Source organism: Arachis stenosperma, chromosome 4, assembly GCF_014773155.1.
Source record: "Arachis stenosperma cultivar V10309 chromosome 4, arast.V10309.gnm1.PFL2, whole genome shotgun sequence".
Taxonomy (NCBI): Eukaryota; Viridiplantae; Streptophyta; class Magnoliopsida; order Fabales; family Fabaceae; genus Arachis; species Arachis stenosperma.
In genome coordinates, this window is record NC_080380.1 from 29,541,932 (window position 1) to 29,564,477 (window position 22,546).

General features: G+C 33.8%; 2 protein-coding genes and 1 pseudogene across 5 annotated transcripts; 2 read left to right on the top strand and 1 right to left on the bottom strand.

Annotated features, from left to right (window-relative positions):
* Nucleotides 1–514: 514 nt before the first annotated feature.
* On the bottom strand, nt 515–1,366 carry LOC130974828 (uncharacterized). Its single transcript, XM_057899674.1, has one exon. It carries the CDS (start codon nt 1,364–1,366, stop codon nt 515–517), a length of 852 nt encoding a protein of 283 aa, XP_057755657.1.
* Nucleotides 1,367–5,918: 4,552 nt separating this feature from the next.
* Nucleotides 5,919–12,011, top strand: LOC130973505 (protein MID1-COMPLEMENTING ACTIVITY 1-like). Of its 4 annotated transcripts, none has more exons than XM_057898061.1 (9): nt 5,919–6,194; nt 6,451–6,611; nt 7,468–7,908; nt 8,967–9,376; nt 9,603–9,703; nt 10,099–10,170; nt 10,680–10,786; nt 10,976–11,069; nt 11,704–12,011. In XM_057898061.1, exons 3-9 carry the CDS (start codon nt 7,498–7,500, stop codon nt 11,754–11,756), a joined length of 1,248 nt encoding a protein of 415 aa, XP_057754044.1. In that variant the 5' UTR covers nt 5,919–6,194; nt 6,451–6,611; nt 7,468–7,497; the 3' UTR covers nt 11,757–12,011. The 4 variants fall into 4 exon arrangements, with proteins under 4 accessions (XP_057754044.1, XP_057754046.1, XP_057754047.1 ...); XM_057898063.1 differs by having other exon boundaries at nt 7,487–7,908; XM_057898064.1 differs by lacking the exon at nt 6,451–6,611.
* A 5,233-nt stretch (nt 12,012–17,244) lies between these two features.
* LOC130974829 (protein FAR1-RELATED SEQUENCE 5-like) lies at nt 17,245–20,894 on the top strand (annotated as a pseudogene).
* Nucleotides 20,895–22,546: the final 1,652 nt, after the last annotated feature.

Consider the following 22,546-nt stretch of genomic DNA (forward strand, 5'->3'; position numbering starts at 1 on the left):
TTAAAATTATCGTTAGGTTTAAGATCTAATTCTGTTTTTAAAATAGCTTGTTTTTCATTATCAAGTAAAGCAGTTAGCTTATAGTAATCAGATTCTTCAGTTATTTCTATATCTTCTAAATAATTCATAACTTAAAAAGATTGGGATAGAAATGTACCTTTCTGGAGAATAAACTTCTTTATTTATTGCTATTTTACAATATGTGTTTTGTTCTCCAGAGGGGAGATTTTACAAAATAATTCCAGAGGGGAATTTCTTAGAATTATTTTTCTAATGGATCAGACTCCAGAATCGCCTCAGCTACTTCCTCTTTGCCCTCCTGGCCTGTGAGTACTCTAAGCTTCCTGCTTTCTGATTTCTGATGCTCTATCAAATGACTTAGCACTCTATTTATAATGGTTGGGTCTGATGGACAAATCCCATCCTTACCCTTCTTATGACGTCATTGCTTACGTCATTGAGCAATAATTCGCACCAACTACATTATTGGTGCTTTGTGACGTAAGCTCTTACGTCATTCCACAATAATGTTGATGGATGACTCAGATGTCTCATCTTCTTCTTTTCCCACGTGGGTGGGGTCAACAGCATTGTTGCTTTCTTCGGACATTTCTGAGGCGCACAGCTGGCACCTATGGTCTTCTTTGTCCTTTAGCAAATGGCATAGATTCCTCCTTATCCCGTCAGGAAGCTTTTCCAATAATCCAGAAAAGTTGTAAAATGCTGATTCAAAATCTACTAGGAGTCTCATTTCTCTTGGTTCAATTTGGTTTTTCTTACTAGAAACAATTAGAGTGTTTCTGCTTTTATAGTTTATTCTTGTTCTGGATTCTTTGTTTATCTTTTGGGATCTTTCAAAGACTCTTGCCAATGTGCTGGCCAATCTTCCTTCGTCGCTGTAAATTGATAAATCTTGAACTTGTTCTATTGGTTGAAAATCTCCGGGGAAGACTGACATGAAAACTACTTGAAATGCTGGAATTAGACATTCTCCTTCTTCGTTGAAGATTGGCTGACTACTTGTAAATTTTAGGGATATATCCCTTGGTTCTCTTGCATCAATCATATTTTTAAATTTTTTCACTGCATCTATAAAACCTGCAGGAAATTCTTTAATGATATTTAAATTGTCAAAAATTAGGATTGTATCAATTAATCCGTATTGGAAAAACTGATATGTATCAGAGGGTGATGCCTCTGGGAAGATTACCAGCTTTGTTAGCTGTTCTTTGTTTATGGGATAATATCCCAATATTGCTCTTTTGTCCAGAGTCCAGTTTAGAACCAGATTAAGGGTTTCTCTACAGTTTGATCTGCAGACCCTTTTCTTATCATTTATTTCGGCCCTTGTGGGAATATTTTTCATTAGTCCCGTCCTTTGGGTTTGGGCTGTTCTTTGGATTTGGACTGGAGCTTTTTCTGCCCTTTTTAAAATTTGCTCTGGATGGAGCACTTCATATTCTCTGAGGGATTCTTTTGCTTCTTCTATTGTCAAGAAACCTCCTTTGTGAATAGTTTTGGGCTGGTGGGTGAATGGGGCTGCTTTAGCCCAATCGTCATAGACTCCTTTCATTGGGCCATTATAGATGACATAATACTTTTTGTCCTGAGTTGATTTTTTAATTATTTCTGCCAAAGTTTTATTTTCAGAAATTTTTTCAATTTTTGGTTGGTCCACCACGCTTAGCTGGCTGAACTCTGATGGTGTTGTCAACATTGGTATTGAAGTGGGTAATGTTGCTTGTTGGGTTACTTTCATGGCTTCCATGGCCTTCTTGATGGATTGAATTTGAGCTCTTAGCTGCTGACAGTGATTACATCTTTCAAGCTCTTGTTCCAGCTTCTGGATTTCTTGATTCATTGTGTTGACAATGAACTCCATTCTCTTGTTAATGTATCTGCAATAATATTTTTATTTCCTTTAATGTACTCGATTTTTATCGGATATTGTAATAAAAACATTTGCCATCTTACCAGACGACCCTGATTATAATCAGATTGTAAATTATATCTAATAAAACCTGTTAAATAACTTGAGTCTGTTCGTAATGTAAATTCCTTTGGAAGTAGATCAATCCTCCATTTCTTAATAGTTTTTATTGCTGCTAGAGTTTCTTTTTCATGGGTAGTATACCTCTGTTCTGTTGGTGTAAATGTTCCAGAAATATATCTGCATAGTAATTCCTTTGAGGAATGTTTAGAATCTAGTGATTCTTTTTCTTTGTTCAAGCTTTTTTCAGCTTTTTTAGCTTTTAGACAGCCTGACCAGGTCTTGTCTGAAGCATCTGTTTCTACTATTAAATAGTCATCTTCTTCCGGAATATAAAGTTCTGGAAGATTTTTACAAAGCTCTTTAATTTTTTGAATCTGCAGGCTATCCTTTTCTTCCCATTTCCAATTCTTTTTTATACTTATTTTTGAAAATAAGTTTTTAGTATAATCTGTTATATTCTTTAAAAATCCTTGATCAGAAATATAATTTATGCATCCTAAAAATCTTTGTAATTGTTTTCTATCTTCCATTTTATCAGGAAATAAATCTACTTTTTCTAATACATTTGGTTGAAGTTTTAACTTCCCTTCAGTAGATAGAATTAATCCAAGAAATTCTATTTCTTGTTTTGCTATCTTAGCTTTCTTTTTACTAAGGACTAAACCTTTTTCCTTACATCTTTCTAAGACAATTAGTAATTTTTGAAGATGATCTTCTTTATCTTGTTTTGTAAAGATTAGTATATCATCAATGTAAACTAGAACAAAATCATTTAAATCTTTTAAATTTTCTTCCATAAATCTCTGATAAATACCTGGAGCTTGTTTTAGTCCAAATGGTAGGACATTCCATTCGTAGAGTAATACTCCTGTTGATTCTTTTGTTGGACAAGTAAAGGCAGTTAATTTCTTTGTTTCTTCGTCTAAACGAAGTTGCCAATATCCTGATTTTGCATCGAGCGATGAAAACCAAGTTGCTCCTTTGATTTTTTCTAGAATGGAATCCTTTCTTGGGAGCTTATGAGCATCTCCTATGGTTGCTTCATTCATTTTTTTATAATTAATAACCATTCTTCGTTTTCCTCTTTTAATTTCGTTATTGTTTTCAACATAGAAGGCTGGGGCCGCATGAGGGCTTTTACTTAGTCTTATAATTCCTTTTTCCAAAAGATCTCTACATTCTATTGAAAATTCTTCCTTATCTCTTGCTGAATAAGGGATTCTATTTTGAACATTTACTTCTTTTGAAGGATCTTTCAATTTAATACTTACTAATTCTTTATTTGTATTTTTAATATCTAGAGGACTCTCGGCACAAACTTCATTTAAAAGTTGTTCTATTTTAATTTCAAGATTATTTTTAGGAATGTTTATTTGAAAGAATAAATTTAAATAACATTCTTCTAATATAGAAAATATTTTAAATTTTAAAATTTCGTTTATAGTAGTAGTTGGAATTTTTATTAATTTTGCCCTTTGATTTAAAGAGGAATCATATGGGGCTTTTAGAACTATATATGTTAATTCTTGGATAAAAGGGTGATATAGCTTTAGAAAATTATTCCCTATAATTAAATCTATTCCAGATTCTAATTTATATATAGATGGAACAATGAATCTGTAATTTTGAATGAAAATTTCAACCATTTCTGCTTTTAAATTAATTTTGTGTATAGATTTATCGGCTATTCTAATTCTTAGAGGATTTTCTAACTTTTTCCAGTTAAGCTTTATATTTGAACTTGCAAAACATTTTGTTGCCCCTGTGTCTATGAAGGCATTAATAAATTTTTCTGTAATTTTTACAGTAATAAACGTAGCGCTATTACTCACTTCCTGAGTTTGTTTCTGAGTCTGTTTCTGAGACATATTCAAAAATATATTTTAGTTCATCATCAGATTCTTCTAGAGGTTCCATAAAACAAGTTTTTGCAACTTCCAGTTGTTTAGTTAGGTCTTTTTTATCCTTCTTTTTTGGACATTCATTTGCATAATGTCCTTCTTCTTGACAATACCAACATTTATAGTTTTCTTTTTTATTTGGGCAATAGTTCTTTTGTTTTTTATTGATACTTCTTTCCCTAAAATATCTCTTTTTTCTCCAATTTGGATAATATTTTCTTTTTCTAAAGTGATATTTTCTTTTTCTTGGGATATTTTTATAAGGATGGTATTTTCGAATATTTTTATTAGAACCATATTTTTGAGGAATTTTCTCATTGTCTTGACAACAAATTCTAATTATACTATTAAATCTTTTCTGAGTAGCTTCTTGCATACAGCGTTCTTTTATTTCCTCTCTTATAGCAAATGTTGCTCCACCGAAATTATTTTCAACTGTTTTATTATTTATTTCTCTTATAAATCTTCCCATAATAATTTCATTAACAGGATATGGAAGTTTTGTAATATACATGCTAAGATAATGTTTTTTATCTTCTTCTTTTAGTTTATAATAATATATTCTGTATTCACAAATATAGGATTCTATATAACAAAGATCGAATATCTGAATATTGGCCAAATGATTTTTTGCCTCTAAATACTCTTTTTCAGAAATTTCATTTCTATGATCTATGACATTTTTTCCAAAGAACTCTTTATATAAAATTCTCATTATGTGTGCTATTTTATCATAAGCTGTTGTCTTTTCATTTAATTCTTCTATTATTTTATTATCTACTGATAACATATAATTTCTTATAGTTCCTTTTGTGTGGAAACCTATGAAATTCCAGATATCTAATCCAGATAATTCATTTAATTTTGGGTTTGTATAAGCTTCTAATAGAAAGGAGTTCATCCAATCTTCGAAAATTTCTTTTTCGTTCTTTTTGCAATCTAGATCAAGCATTCTTTCCCCTTCTAATTCTTGAATTTTAGGAATGTATTTAGATGGTATTTTAGTATATTTTGAATTTTTGCTTATAAATCCTTTTTTGAAGGCATAATTTTCAAACCCTGTTTCCCATTTAAATTGGGTTTGATTATTACTCCCAGATGTTCCAGCTTCATCCTTTACTTGTACTGGATGTACTGGTTCATCATCACTTGAATAGTCTAAAACATATTCTTCTCTTTCAGAGATTTCTGGTTCTTCTTTAATCTGAAAACCTTGTTCCAAAAAGTTGTCTTCTTGAGCCATTTTTAATTGTTTAAAAAGCATTGTAACTTCTTCTAATTTTTCATCAATATTCATAATTTTAGAGGTGGTCTAATCTTTAGATTTGTTGTATTGATTTTATTTTGGACTTCTTCTTTTTTAGGAATATCTTTTTGGAAGTGTTTATCAAGAATCTGTTCAATTTTATTTATTATATTAGGCTCTTCTTTTTCTTTATTTTTCTGAAATTTTATAGAGACTAATATTTCTTCTAACATGTCTATTATAGAATTTAATTGTGGATTGAAAGTGTGATGAAGATGTGGGTAATTATCTCCGTGATAACATTTTTTAGTTACTTTGTGTGAGGTATAAGTTTTTTCAGGCTTTTGTAATCCTTCAATAAAGCTTAAAGTAAAATTAAGATTTTGAGAAAAATCGTTTTGTATTGATTTTAAAAATTCGGTGTCATTACTATTAACATTAGTTAAAATCATTAGCTTTTGGTCTATTAGTTGTGATAAATTAAATATTTCTTTTCTTAGATCTTCTAATCTACTTAGGTTTTCCATTGGGTGACGTTTTTATCGAGTCACGGTTTGAAAAGTGTGGTTTTTAGCAATAAAAGGTGATTTTTAAACGTTTTGGTTTATTTATGTAATATTTTTCGTTTTGGCTTATTTGCGTAGTTTTTCCTTAGGTTTGGTTTAAAAGCGTAATTTAGCCTTAACTACACTTATTTTCACCTATTTTTACCTCTTACATCAGTCCCTGAAGCGTACATGGTGGCACCCTCGTAATTACGCGACTAAACGGAGGGCACTCTGGTACTTTGAGTTCTGCACCAAGCACTCCCCGTCTCCCCCGTGCTCTGCACAAAACAGAAGACAAACGACACCGAACCGAGAGATAAGAGCGAGAAAGAGAGTGTGCGAGAGAAAGAGAGACAAAGAGTATTTCAGAGGAGCAAGTCGTCCTTCTCGCAAAGCAATGTCTGCCCTTAACTGAATTCAATGTTCTACTTCTTCCGTGTTTATGACGCTCCTTTTCCCATTTCACGTAACGTAACCACTTCTTAGAAGCAAGCAAACTGCAAAAGGTAAACTAAATTAAATAATGGAATAAATAAATAAATGATAGTTACAATTTTTTTCTAGAGCTGGTGATTGATTATTTTGCAATGTTTATTCAGGCATGCTAGCTAGTATGCTTTGAAGTTATGAGTTGCTATTTTTTTCTTTTTCTCATGTAGTTTTATATTAATTATTATTATTAATATTTTTTTTTAAAAAAAAGAAAAAGAATGTTTGCTATGTTTTGCAGTGCCCTTGTCTCTGATTATTCAAATCTTGTAGGCCAATGCTGTCTCTGAGAAACATTTTCCAGAAGGAGTCTTGATCCAGAACACAAAGTCCTCCACTGTTCAAAGAATTTTCTTACTTCTTCACATAATCATTTTCAATCATCAAAAGCTTAGGGAACTCAATGCTATTATATGCTTAATCACTAAACAGAGGTAGGAAAAAACAAATGCATGAATACTATTCATGTCTTGCAATTTCTAATTTGAAAAAAAAAAAAAGCGATTATGGAAACTAGAGATTTGAGCTGAGGTTTACTGTCAATGTAATATGCAGCTGAATTAGTTAATGAAAAATAAGTTGAAGTGAATAACTAGACGATGACACTTTGAATAATTCAGTTAGGAAACTAGCTTAATAGCCTCCGTATATAAGCTTCACAAGGTCCACAAAGTCTTAAAGAAGCTTCTAGTTCTTTTACTCAATGCATGAATAAGAAAACTCTCCCTCCTCTGTTTCATATCAGTTTTTCTCTATGTTAGTTTCAACATGGTGCCATGGTGCGGTGAGCCATTGCCATTGCAATGCAGCTACACCTTCCTTCTCTTCCTCTCCGATTGATTCTCGTCTCTCTTTCTTACCTAATCTTTCTTCTCTTCTCTCCAACTCACACGATAGAGCTGATGAGAACGTTACCGTTTGGGCATATTCTCAACGCATGAAATGGTAAGTTCCGATCACGATTTCTAGAGAAGAAGACTACTCAGCATTGATTCATCTTCTACAACGACCTAGTAGCTCAAGAATTTGATGGATTCAAATCAGGTAACTCCAAACCCTTCTCTTCATGGCCAAGATCTACAAACATTGGCCAATCTTGTAGTCCAGAATGCGATTCAAGCGGCAAGCACTCGAATCCCCATGAATCCAATTACAGACCCTACCAGTCCCTTCTTTCTCCATTCTGGAGTAGTTCTTGTACTCAATGCATGAATAAGAAAACTCTCCCTCCTCTTTCTCATATCGGTTTCTCTCTATGTTAGTTTCAACACTTACATATCTGTAATTTAGGGTTGATTTGATTTACAAGGGAGCAAAGCAATGGCGTCTACTTGGGATCATATGGGAGATATTGCCAATGTGGCTCAGTTAACTGGTCTAGATGCAGTGCGTTTGATTGGGTTGATTGTGAAAGCGGCGAGCACGGCGAGGATGCATAAGAAAAACTGCAGGCAATTTGCACAGCATCTCAAGTTGATTGGGAACTTGTTAGAGCAGCTGAAGATCTCGGAGCTGAAGAGATACCCTGACACAAGGGAGCCATTGGAGCAGCTTGAGGATGCTCTCAGAAGGTCATATATATTGGTGAATAGTTGTCAAGACAGGAGCTACCTCTACTTGTTGGCCATGGGATGGAACATTGTTTATCAGTTCAGGAAGGCACAGAACGAGATTGACAGATACTTGCGGCTCGTTCCGCTCATCACTCTTGTTGACAATGCTCGAGTCAAGGTAGCTATTTTTGTTTTTCACAATGCTATGTCTTGTTCTGACTTGGAATTTTGTGTTTTGGTCATAAAAAGAAAATAAGAGGAAAGAGTTTTCGGTATTATTTATTCTGTCTGGTTTTCATAGACATATTTGCTTATAAGCTATAACATTCCTGGTTTCTATGTAACAGTAGGGAGGATTTTGAGGGTCAGCTAAGCTATTGTTAGTGGGGGTATAATTCAGTTAATCCTTAGGTGAAAAAATAATAGACTGGGAATGCAACTTTTGACTGATTTTCAACATTTGTTAAAGTTTTTCTCTCAGCTTCAACATTGGGCAATGTTTTAGTTTGAAGCTGTCAAGTTTTGATATGGGGATTGCTTCATTCAAGTGATGCCTAACTCTTGGTGGTATGGAATAACTTCTTGGCAGGAATTAGATTGCCCTAGACTATTCTGTTTATTGATTGGCTGCCCTTTTTTCCTTCTTTCTTTTTTTCATTTGGTGTGTGGGTGGGTGCGGGAGGAAACAGTTGCATGTGGTTGAATCTGATACACTAGATAATAGAATTCCGAAAGATGGGCTGTATAGTTAACTAGTTTAAATAGCATTTGGCTTAATGCACCTTTTGAAACTCAAAGCATTTTGATTCATATTTCTTGGCAATCATAAGAAAATTTCCCAATGCTTTGTGCTAAGTATTTTATGCTGAGGATAGGACAACCCAAACATACGTTAGTTGAAATGATGTGTTTTAGATTTAGATAAAGTTGGTATTACTTTTACCAATGTTTTCCATTCAACTAGTAGCTGTATGCAAAAGGCAGTAGCCGAAGATGTAACTGATTGAGCAATTATTCAAATCTTAGCTACTTTTCCCCATGTTTTGAGTGTTGATACATGTGAGGGTTTTGCACAATCTGCATCATTTTGCTTTAGATTTTACTTTGTCCCTAACATTTATAAGGACAGTTATGTTTGCTTTATATTGTGACTTATCTTGTGCATTTTCTTTAAAAATCATTTTGTCAAAAAAAAAAAAGGGGGTTAAAAATCTATTGATTCTCTGGAATATTCAGGAGAGACTTGAAGTTATTGAAAAGGATCAACGTGAGTACACACTGGATGTTGAGGATGAAAAGGTGCAGACAGTTATTTTAAAACCAGATCCTGACAAAGATGATGCTGCAATGCTGAAGAAAACACTTTCTTGTTCATATCCCAACTGTTCATTCACTGAAGCACTTAAAAAAGAAAATGAAAAGCTTAGACTAGAGCTACAACGTTCACAAGCAAATCTTGATATGAATCAATGTCAAGTCATTCAACGGTTGTTAGATGTCACAGAAATTGCAGCTCATACTCTTCCAGAGAAGACTGACAAGGTTCATAAGAAGGAGGAATACAATTATAATGATGTAGATAATGACAACGACCATTCATCTAGTGAGAAATACCAAGTTAAAAGTGACCAACTTTCCACATCAAGGTCATTATTCCTCTTCCTTAACCTTAGTATGTATTTTGAGATAATTAGTTGACCAACAATGACAATATTTTGTGAATCTTGAGTGAACTCATGCATTTCTGACATCCAGGAAGACCTAAATTTTTCCCTTAGTTTTACTTTTTTCAACTACTCTAAAGTTCCTGCTTCTTCAATCCTGTTTTTTCATAATTCTTCTAATGATGCTTATGTGCCCAAACTGAAACAGATCAGCAGTTTCCCAAAAGGATCTGCTGTCAAATGGAGGTTCATATCAGCATCAAGACTGGCATACTGATTTACTTGGCTGTTGTTCTGAACCTTCTCTTTGTAAGTTCTCTCCTGCTTGATTTTCATTAGATTTGCACAAGATGTTGCCAAACCCTTGATTTGATGAAAAAAGACAACTAAATCGAATTAGAAAGAAAATTATTTGATAAAGTTGGCTATATACTGTTGCTAGAAGTCTGTTTTTCCCTGAACCTTGATCGAGACTACTACTAGAGGAAAGTTTGTTAATTGTAGAAGCTTCCTTTCTCTTTTCTTCTTACTTTGCATGTTGATATGGTTGAATAATTTCCAATAGGTAGTCTCACCAAGTATAACATCTCTTTCTTTCGACAGTGTGGTTTTTAATAAAAGAACAGGGTTATAGGAGGACTCTCCGATTTTGCTAGACCTTTCGTCTCAAGTAATGAATATTAAATATGGCAGTTGATCTGCAGGTATGAAGACATTTTGCTATCCTTGTGGAACATTTTCAAAGGTTGCCACTGTTGCAAAAGGCAGGCCCATATGTAAGTTAGTCATAATCTATTCCAGTACTGCTAGCACTAAATGTGATGAATCTACATCCATGTGCTATTTCTTTTCAAATGGTTCTTGCTGTTTCTTTTTATATGTTTCTTTCCAACGAGTCTAGAGTTTAAGTTTGTCAAGCTTATATCAATCTTAAAGTTATATATTTGGCTTCAATTTTAATGTTGTACCTAGTATCTTTCCCTGGTTACCAATACTTTTGTGAGAAGCAATTGTGATGTAATCTGAAATCTTAATTCCATCAATTGAACTGAACATTTAGAGAGAGAAAAGAAGATTTGTTGGGGGGGGACACTGGCTGCACTTTCTCATACTGTGAAGAATACTCTTATGTCATTCAGACCTTTTCTGTTTGAGATTAATGCTACATTTTTTAATCCAGAATTCAAATACTTCTCACTGTATGCACTTCTTCAATCCAGTTAATTTGAAATACTCAAAAGATTATTGAGGTCCCGCTACTTTAATCTTAGTTATGTTTTTCCAGCTTCTGGAGATGCATGTAGTGAATTGATGGCATATTCGTTGGTTTTGTCTTGCTGTTGTTATACCTGCTGTGTAAGGAGGAAGCTTCGGAAGATGTTGAACATCACCGTAATGCTTGCTAACTCTCTTCTCTTATTTATGTTTGTATTTAGATGTTATTAGCTTCATTGACGATGCATAAAGTGTATTTGCTAAGGCGCTAGCAATACAATGGAATTCAGGAATTAGTATTTAACTAGTGTGCATTTTCCGGTCTCTATAAAATGTTTAAATACTAACATTTAAATTCTACTTCAGGGAGGCTTTATTGATGATTTCCTATCTCATTTGATGTGTTGCTGCTGTGCCCTTGTGCAAGAATGGAGAGAAGTGGAGATCCGCGGAGTTAGTGGTATGTCCTACTGCTTCTTGTGCATAATATTCAGAACTTTCTACAAGTGTTTTGGTCTTGTCTCTTCATTTTCTCAGAAAAACCTCTTGAATTGGAGGGAAGCTTCACTTTAGTCTTCGACTTTGTAGTCCTAAGTAAGTTTAGTCCCCTGCAGATCCAAATCAGCATTTTGGTGGGTCATTTTAGTCTAGTCATGAGATGAGATTCGCTAACATGTCAGGTTAAGTTACACATGTCATGACAAACGTGCTGGTAGTGCCACATAGCCATAACACATTGCATTTACCAGGATCAAGTTCTTCTAAAGTGAAGAAGTTGGTAAAGTAAGAAAGTGAGTTTAATTATCCTTGAATCAAGGTAGTGAAGCTCATGATAAAAGTTATAAATTCAATGGTGATTAATATCACATGACATGTTATCACTTCAATCCTTCACAGTTGGATTTTTTTTTCCCCCATTTACTGTGATACATTAGCATATCCATAATGGTGGACTTAAATGACAAATAGAATATAATCCAAAGTCATAATTGAATTGTATCCAGCTTGGTTTTCTTGGTCTACTTGTTTTTGTTATAAATATGAATTTGCATTTCATTAAAGCCATTTTATGTTTTATGTTGAATCACTTGCAGATCGTGAGAAGACCAAAACAAGCCCTCCACCTTCGCAGTACATGGAATCTTAGAACAAATGAGATTGTCTTTTGGTTATTTAGGGATCCAAGAGTCTTTGAACCACATATTAAATAGAGGCAAATGGCTATTGGGACTCATAGCAAGATAGAAACTATGTATTTCCTTTTTCTTTTTAACTTTTTCCTCAATGCCTCTGGCCTCATTTACCCATGTGTAAAGCTTACAGATTTAGCCACTGATGTGTTGGTTTCCTTGTTTAATATAATTTGATTTTAGTTTATTAATACCATGGTATGTTTGTCGTATATTATGGGACTTTAAACCCCTTTTTTGTTGGGTCTCTAGCTTTCACGAATACATTAGTCATAATTTTGGAATGGAATCACGGAGAATATTGTCCCAAAAAAAAAAAGAACCCTCCTAGTCCTAGCTATTCGTCACTTGTACTGTCAGTATACTAGACTAGATTAGATTAGATTGAATTAGAGTAGATTAGAACTAAAATCAGACAAGTGATTCAGTTGAATGGGATGGAATCAGATTTGAACACCCCTTAAAAACATATATTTTTTCTAGAAAATGTTAGGATTTTGTTAAGAATTAAAGGAAAAAAGAAGTCTTATTTTAATTTTAACCTCGTATAATAAGATTTGAAAATCCCTTAAAAAAGATATATTTTTTCAAGAAAATGTATTAGGATTTTGTTAGTCTTATTTAATTTTAATTTATATAATAATGCCTAGGATAATAATATTGTCATTCTTTTTTCATGGCATTTTCTATTTAATTTTTTGTATTATATATTTGCATAAATTTATAAAAAAAATAATTATCAAGATAAAAGTAATAATATTTATTCTCTAATGTATAAAAATGACTTTTTTTAAAAAAATTTCTTTTAGAGACCCTAAATTTCATCGTGTTGAAATTTTAGCCACTGCTTTTTAGAATATCTGTGATGGTTATACTTTTAGTTTGGCTATTTTTTTCTTGTAAATGTGATTCTGCTCTCCAACCCAAATTTAGCCAAAGCTAAAAATGATAGTTTTTGCGTTTACATTTTCACGTTAGATTGAAATTTATTTTCTATTTCCCAATTTTATACTTCATTGTTCATATTTTGTTGTTTTTTTATAATATATTTTCTTTAGTACTCTCTTATGGATATTATTATTCTTTATTTTTATTTTTTTTGTTTATATACATTTTTTACCTATTATTTTTTGTATAGAATAATAATAGTAAAATTATAGCGTACTAAAAAAGAGTACTAAGAGTACTAAAAATATTTATATAAAAATATCATAAAAAACTTTTAGATTTATTTCCATCATTGTCAAGATAAATATTTAATTTTTGTTATTTTTAGTACTCTCTTTTATAATTGTAATCATATAATTATAAACGTTGGATTCCAAAATAATATTAAAAATAAGATTATTAGAGTACTGGAGTAAGAATACGATGTAAAAAAAATACTAAATTAATATTTTGATGTACAATACAAGGCTATGATGATGCAAAAAATAAAAAAGAAAAAAAACCGACGAAAATTGTTACTAATAGTGACTTTTAACTTTGAGAGCATTGTAACTTTATTTAATGATGTAGAGGCCGTATCATTCTTACTTTTCTCCCATTCGATGCCTTGATATGTTTGTTTGAGTGATTTAAAGTTTTGAAGGCAAGAATGGCTTGAAAGAAATAGGAAAAAAGCATGCAAAGTGGAGAATTCATGAAGAAATGAGGATTTGTTGAATACATGGCGACGCATACGCGTGACCCACGCGCACGCGTGAAAGGAAAGTTTTCTAGGCAACGCGTACGCGTGAGAGGAAAGTTTGCCAAACGACGCGAGCGCATGACCCACACGTACGCTTGACAACCATTACGAGAGCCACGTCAGCTTTTTTCGTTGGGTCTGACGGAGGCATTTGGACAGAAGGACTGATCCGTCCAAGTTTTGTGAAGATCAGGGACGAAAATGTTCGCGGGGCAAAAGGTCAGGGACCTATTTGTCTTTTTTTCTAGAAAAAATTAAAGGGAAAAAAGTTGAAACCTGAATTTAATTTTGATCTATGTTTGAATTAATTAATTTCAACTGAAAATAAAACCAGAATTTATCTCCAAAAATAAAAATCTGCCAAAGAAACAGAAAGTGGCCATGGATTCCTTACTCGTACTTTTTTGTAGGAGTATCATTAACCATCTCCAAAATAATTACAAAATATACCCTTTTTTTTTTTGAAAAAGTTACTAATTAGATTTTGATCCCTCAAAGTTTTGGTTTTTTAACCTTTTCCCCTTTCTTTTTGATTTCAGATTAGAAGCATTCAGAGAAGAGAAGGTCTGCTAGGTTTTTCATTCAATTTCAATTCCTGTCTTTCTCGCATCCTCTTCCTCTGCTGCAAAATTCGTTCGCATAACCTCGCCTCCGCAACATGCCTCCGCCACCGCCGTAACCTGCTGCCGCCACCGCGCAAGACGCTTCCGCCTCCGTCGTGCAAGATGCTGCCTCAACGCTTGGAGTTTATTTAATCATTATGCCTTTTGAATTCATGGATCCCTTTTCTTCCTCTCCCTCTGTCGTCTGTCTCATCCGCTCATCTTCGCAACGCAACCCGTATATATGATTTGAGTTTAATTAAATACGAACTTGATGTTCCAATTAACTTAGTTGTAGTATATCGTTTCCGTTCTTAATTAGGTTTCCGCTGCTATGCTTCTTCTATTCGTGCTCTTTATTCTTAATTTTTCCTAGTAATTTCATGGAAGTTCTATATCGGTTCATTTCTTGTGATGTGCTGTTATCATTTCTTGTTAGTATATTGATCATTCAGATAGCATATGAGAATATAATAGCTTTTGGAGCTAATTTATAAGGGTTCTAATATTTTAAATATCAAATAGGTGTTCTACTCTGACTTAATTATGTCGTGGATTTAATCTATTCGTGAATGACAAAATTCTATTCACAGGGAATTTTTGAAAAGTTCATGAGCAATGCTATCGATGCATAGGAACTGCACTTAAAAGGAGCTGTGTATGTAGCAATACTTGAAGTACTTTTATGATTTCAGTATCTAATTTATAATTGAAGTTTGGTGTTCAAGTGTTGTTTTGTATATATCAATTGCACCCTTATAACTCTGTTGAATCTTATATCAATTGCCGTTCCAAAAAAAATTTAAGATTGTTGAAATTAAAGCTTTATCAAATTGAATTTAAGATTTCTGTTGTGATTGAATTTGTTTGTTTGCCATGCACAGAGATGACCACACAGTAAAGATAATTGATTGTTAAATTGGAAGTTGCGTAAAGGTGCTAGGTGGTCATAGAAGGACGCCTTGGGTGGTAAGCTTGTAATCTGGCTTTCCATAGTAATTTATTGGATCTATGCCATTAATTTCTTTTGGTGCTTATTATATAGAATGAATCCTCCAGCATGAATTTTGATAAGATATGCATTTAGGAAGTGACAATTCTATGGAATTCAGCACCAAGTTTTCATTATTATCCATCAAAACCATAGGCTGTTGTTCAAATTGTATGGTTTTTTAATATTTTGTTATTTGCGTACTGAATACTGTATCCTAAATTGGTATTTGAATAATTTGTTCAAGTGGTTAGTAGTTGAGTTTAAGTTGTTAGTATTTGAATACTATATTATGAAAGTGTGGGTTGAATCGAAAAAGAGCTTTCCTTCAATGTAGTGTAGACATCTAAAATTAAATTATATTCATTTCAATTAAGAACTCAACTACTTTTCATAATATTTTCGATTTGCTTGATATATCTGATACATATCTTAACTAGAGATACTTGATGTGCTTGTGCTAAACAAAAAGAGCATTCTTTTTATGATAATGCCTGTGATTAGATTCTTATGCAACTTTATTAACATATTCTGTATGAAGCTAGCTTTCACCTTAACTTTTTGTGATTTTTATATTTAATATTCTTTATCTTTGCTTTAATCTTTCTGGTTGAATAGTTAACTGTTTGTAAATTTGTTGAACGCTGCAAATTCCTGTATATGACTTTCTTACGTTTGATTACTATCTACTTCTCATTTCTTTTCCCATTATATATTTTACTATGATGCTTACACTAAGTTCTCATTTGTTAATTTTCACTTATTGAAGGCTTTCCACTGGCAATAAATGCATAAAAGTCCAATATTAAAGGGTCCATACAAACCTCATAAAAGAATAGAAGTAAATATTCAATATACTATTTATATACATACAAAGATAAATGGCTAAAGGCCAATAAGCGCGCGTAAGCAAACTTTGCGGGGTTCTCAAAGGGGAAACAATGCGTTCTTCGGTTGCCGCAAGTGGCGAGGAATTTGTGACATGGGATCAGAAATATAGATAGATTGATAGACAGAGGATATATACTCGTTATTATTTTTTTGTCCTTTGCACCCACCGCATCCATGGCTGGTATTGGCATATTATAAACAATATTATATTGCCTTTTATGTCAATACCCGTCTACTGCTTCTACTGAATGTGTAATAGGAACAAACAAAAATTTTAAGCATCTATAGATGAAATTTGACCAAGTTAGAGTCTATTCTTTTTTTTATACTCATTTGATCTGTGTAACTACTAGATTTTTCTTTTTTATTAATTGTGAATTTGAGATGTAATTGTGTAGCTAAAGTAGCAGCGACTGAATTTTGTTGTACGATGTATTTTAAGCTTCTATTATAGTAAATAAAGCTGACGGAGAAATCCAAATACATTTCTTTGAGAAAAAAACTTAGAGTTTGATTTGCTGAAGATTTGAGGTATAATTCTTGAGTTTTTTGGAATTTTACTGAGGCAGCATTATGCTAAGATACATACTCACATGTAATGTCTTATCAGTAAGGTTACGAAAATTTGATAAGTAGAAGTTTAAAAGTTCAATTGAAATTCAATTTAGGTATAATAAAATAATATATTTATATATAAAATGTATAATTTAAAAAAATTGATTGTTTATTTATTATTTTTAAATCAGTTAGTTATTAAAAATTTATACAAGTTTGATTGGTTAACTAATTTTGATAGACTTTTTTTTTATTTTTGATCAATTTTTTGTCAAGCAATTTTTATTTTGAACCGGACTCAGGGTTAGAGGTTAGTATATACTTTTTTGGGGGTGGGGGATGTCCCTCTCCCCCAAAAATAAAAATTTTAGTGTATAAAAGCCTTTACTTTGTTCTTGTGTTTCCGTTTTTACTCTTCTAGTTCCACCATCAGATTTTGGATTCACGCTTCTTCATTTTTCCCCTTAATACAATAAATGAAACTCATGTCCAATTCTATGATTCCTAAGATTGACACTGTTGGATTGTTTTTAATTTTAAAAGATTGTGATTTGTGATGGCTGGTACTCGGTGTGCGGACGATATCAAGTTCAATGGTTCTACTTCTACCATTACTATTTGGTCTCTATTTTAAAAATATTTGTTCTTATCATGTTGGGAAATTTATATACAAACTTAAGTTTCATTTTGAATTGTGTATTGGTGTTCAGGAAGTAATGGGTCAGGAATTTTCTCATGAAGGGGTTAGTAACGAGCATATATCATATGATCAGGATGAGCAAGAGGAAGATATGGAAGAGGAATTTGACGTGGATTATATGGATGAGGACGACACAAATGTGGAACCAATGTTCAATTATCACGGCTTCGATGAAGAGTATAACATTGACTCACTCGAAGACATTGGGATGATTCAACTTTGGAACATCAGGGATGAAGATGTATGTCATTTTCACTTTTCTGATGTTGACATTGCATTTGAGTTCTACAATAGATATGCAAGGACAAGAGGCTTTAGTGCTCGGAAGAACAGGACTAGGAAGAGTCGTGCGGGCATACTTAAGTTGAAGAATTTTGTATGTCATCGTGAAGGATTTAGACAGCAAAATAATTATGGCATTGGAAAATTTAAGAGAAAACCTACTCCCGAGACAAGGTGTGGCTGCAGTGCAATGATGGAGATTCGTCTAGATGCACCTAGTGGTCGTTGGTTTATTTCTTATTTTTCTGATGAACACAATCATCCGTTTCTGGATCCTCGTTTGACTGGATTGCTTCATGGGCATAGGTTCATGTCTGAGACTGATATTGGCCACATGATTAACATGAAAAAGGGTGGGATTAGTGTTGGGCAGATATATCGGGCATTAGCGAATCAGGCAGGTGGCTACGAGTATCTCTCTTTCACGCAAAGGGACATGTACAATAAAATAGCAAAGCAGAGGCGCCAGTTACCCGGTGATGCATATGCAGCTTTGAAGTATCTAGAAGATCAAGCAACAAATGACCTTTCTCTCTATTTTAATCATCACATGGATGCCGATGGTACTTTGCATAATTTTTTCTGGTGCAATGGTCTCAGTAGGGCAGATTACTCATTATTTGGTGATGTGGTGGCTTTTGATGCTACCTATAAGAGGAATAAATATATGTGTCAATTGGTGGTATTTTTTGGTGTCAATTGATGCGTAAGCATCTTGTCTATCTTTTTCTAGTGAATTTACACTTAAAATGCTGAGTTTAATTAAGAATTAATTATATTTTAGCCACTGTGGATGCTATTTTGAGTTTTGGGCAATTTTATTTATTTTAGGTAGCATTCGGCGGAATTTGACGGAGTTTCTGCGGCACAAGAATCAAAGGAGATGGCTGCGAGGAGCGACGCGCACGCGTGCCTGACGCGTGCACGTGATCTGGAAGTATCCATTCACGCGTACGCGTGAATTGAAGATCTGCTCAGCGACGCATTCACATAACCAACGCGTCCGCGTGACTTGCAAAGAAGACCAGCGACACGTCCGCGTCAATGATGCGTACGCGCGACATGCGCCACGTGCAAAAAAACGCAAAAACACGCTGGGTGCGATTTCTGGGCTGTTTTGACCCAGTTTCCGGCCCAGAAAACACAGATTAGAAGCTGCAGAATGGACAAAACAAGTGGTCCCCACCCATCAGCTGAAGACTTGTTAATTAATTCGAATTTAAATTCAAATCTTATTTTTAGGAAAAGATATTAATTTTAACTTTAGATAATTAGATTTTAAATTTATTACGATTAGTTATAAATAGGAATCTAGATGCCATCAGATAGGAACATAGTACATTTTTACCAGAACCCTTATTTTTCTTCTCTGAACCATGAGCAACTAATCCTTCATTGTTAAGGTTAGGAGCTCTGTCTATTTTCAAGGATTGATTCGTTTGATCTTTTTAATTTAATTCATGTCTGGATTTATATTTCAATAATTGTTTTCGTTCTTTATTTTATGAATCTTGGGTGGAATGGAAGTATGACCCATGTTCTAATTGAGTTCTTGTGAAACTTGAAAAAGCTCTTTACTTGAACAACAGCTTGAAAACATATTATACTGAATTTCTAATTGTTTGTATTTAACGGGATACGTGACATATAATCCCCTTATTTTTGGATAATTAGGATTCTTTTGGCATATAAACTAGAAACTGATCATCACCCTCTAATTGGAATTAATTGACCAAGGAATTGGCAGTTAATGAATTCTAGAGGAGACTAGGAAGGTCTAAGGAATTAGGGCCTAGTCACATATAGTTTGCCATGAAATTAAATCTTGCATGATTAAATTAGTTAGTAACAAAAGTTAATCCGGAAAATAGATAACTCTGAAACCTTAACTGTTTTCTCAATATTTTATTCCCAACTTATTTATCTGCCTGTCTTTAATATTCCAAATTTACTGTTTAATGCTCCTTGAACTTCCATCTCTATTTTCTATTTGTCTAACTAATCCTATCAAACGCTATTATTGCTTAATCCATCAATCCTCATGGGATCGACCCTTACTCACGTAAGGTATTACTTGGTACGACCCGATGTACTTGCCGGTTAGTAGTGTGGGTTGTAAAATACCGCATCATCAATCATCACAATTAAACAATTATCTTTGTTGCTGCTTTAATTTGCGATGAGGAAAAAGACACATATAGGTGGTTGTTACAACAACTGAAGGTGGCAATGAATGGGAAAGCACCTGTTTCGGTTATCACAGATGGTTATCTATCAATGAAGTTTGCCATTGAGAAAGAGTTTCCTGATGCACATCATAGATTATGTGCATGGCATCTGATTCGCAATGCAACAAGTAACATTGGCAAGCCCCAGTTTACCTCTATGTTTAAAAAGTGTATGCTAGGCGACTTTGAAATTGATGTATTTCGTCAAATGTAGTTTGAAATGGTTGAGGGATTTGGTGTAGAAAACAAGAATTGGGTCCTAGATATGTATAAAAAGAGACATTCATGGGCAACTGCACATATAAGAGGGAAGTTTTTTGCTGGTTTTCGGACTACTTCTCGGTGCGAGGGATTAAACTCAATGATTGCAATGTATGTCAACTCAAGGTACAATCTGGTTGAGTTCATTCAACACTTTAATCGATGTGTCGACCATATAAGGTGGAAAGAGGTCCAAGCTAACCTCGCATCTATAAATGGGAGACCCAGTATGCAAACCTTTTTTCAATAGTTAGAGAGGAGTGCTGCCAATGTTTACACCTTATCAGTATTTTATATGTTCCAACCAATCCTTGTACGAGCTGCATCAATGAAGGTAATAAATATGAGGCAAATTGGCTTTTATGTGATTTACTCTGTCGGTTTGGACCGAACGCCAAATGAGATGTGGCGTGTATTCTGTTGTGACATTGAGATGGAATTCAATTGTTCATATATGAGAATGGAATCATCTAGCATACCTTGTGAACACATAGTTTGTGTCTTGGTGCATGAAGATATAGAAGAGTTGCCAAGGTCATTAGTCTTGCCTCGGTGGACCAAGACTGCCAAAGTAGGTTTGCAAAATGCGGTCGAATTCCATTGGGATTCTTTGATGATAAGTCAATACGGTTGTTTGATGTATTGGTTTAAACAACTAGCCAACTTTACTTACCAAGATAACGAGAGATTTATCTTTACACGAGAAATAACTATGAATTTGTTGAAACAATTTAAGGAGGAAGATGATGCACAAAAAGAGTTGGTCAATGATGCAGATAGTGTAAGAGATGATGTGCAAGTGAATGCTTCTGGAGCTGGACTTGCAACCAATGATCTGGGACGTAGCATGCCAAGGGACCCAAGAAAATGTAGGACAAAAAGGGGGGCTTCATAGTCCCGTAAAAGAAAACATCGATGTGGACAGTGTGGCATGGAGGGCCGCAATCGAACAACTTGTCGTGTTCGTCGTGGCATTTCACAGTTAGAAGGCCGTGGAAATGACACATTTGATAATGACTTGGATGATCACATGAACATTGAAGATGATTCACTAGTAAGTATTTTTACCAATGAGGTATGACACTATTTTAATTGCTGCTTATTAGCTAGTACTAATGATATTATGTTGCTGATATTGTAGGTATATAATGAGAGTGCTTCATACAGTAGCAATGAAGTGCTCTAATAAGGTATAGTTAATGGTTTAAGTTTCATGTATTCTCTAATTTTTATTTTATTTGGGATTGAGGTTTGTACTCTTGTTATGGCTTGATGCTAGTTTATGGCGAATCCTTTCATGGTTCTTTTGCCTTCAAGTAGTGATTGCCAAGAAGAGTTCACACAACTGGCAAAGACTCGAAATTCATCCCAAAAAGATATCGGTGGAGTGAGGGGCTCATTCGGTAGTGGTAGTGATTGCTAATTCATAATTGGGTAAATCGAATTGGGGACTTTGCTTTGCATTCTCTTTGGTGTATCATCGAATTGACTCTAAACTGGACCAAAATCCATGTCATTGACACCCATTCTTAGGATGATATTTGCATCATTACACTTTTTTGGTGGATCCAAACTGTTCTAAAAGTTTAATCATGTTGTCCATTGAATAGAATCATGTAGAATGCATTATCTGGTTTGCATATATTGGGAGCTGCAGCATTCTTTGGGTATAGCTAGTCCACCGGTTTGTGACAGCCAAAGCCTCTATTTGCAGTTCTCTTCTGTCCAATTCTCTTATGCTACAGCTACATTAGTTAACCTTTAACCTTTAGTCACCTCCTTCACAATCAACAAACATCGTTTTGCACAATGGATTGCCATTCTTCGTGTTAACACTTTCCTCGTTCCCTTGTGTTTCAGACCTTTCAGCTCAGCCTAGTGTGCTCCGTGCATCATCCGAGATTGTTATAATGTGAAGCATTTGCTTTTTTATTCCATCATAGAAATGAAAAATGAAAAATTTGCTATCCTTCATTCGTTAGTGGATTTGTTGTGTTCTTTGTCACATTGATCTATTCAAATATTATGGTTGTTACATGTTAGACTATTGCTATTTACTATTATGAACCAAAGTTTGAAGTCCTACTTGGCTGCTTCTATCACATCTGTTTGATTACTGGTGATTGTCTTTAACCTATCACCTCTATTTGATTACTGGTGATTGACTTTAACCTGTGGTTATTTGTATTTTGAATGATGAATATGCCTTATGTTACCACCAATTTTTGAGTGCCGAGAATATGTTGATTTAAAGGTAGTTGCAAGTATCCATCACCTTTAGTGTGGCACGTGATATTGTTATTGCTGAAAGTCAATATCTTTACATAATTATGTATGAAATGATGCAAGTCTAATCCAGAATTCACAGATCATAACACATGGGTTCCACAAACTTATATTTTCTCAAATTATGGTTAGAGTATGATGCGATGGTGTTGCTGAAATCCTATTAGGAAAAGAAATATTTTCTTTTTAATCCTTCTCTCTAGCTTTGATAGAATTATAGCTTAATCTGTTAAAACTTTACAACCTTTGGAGTTTCAGGTG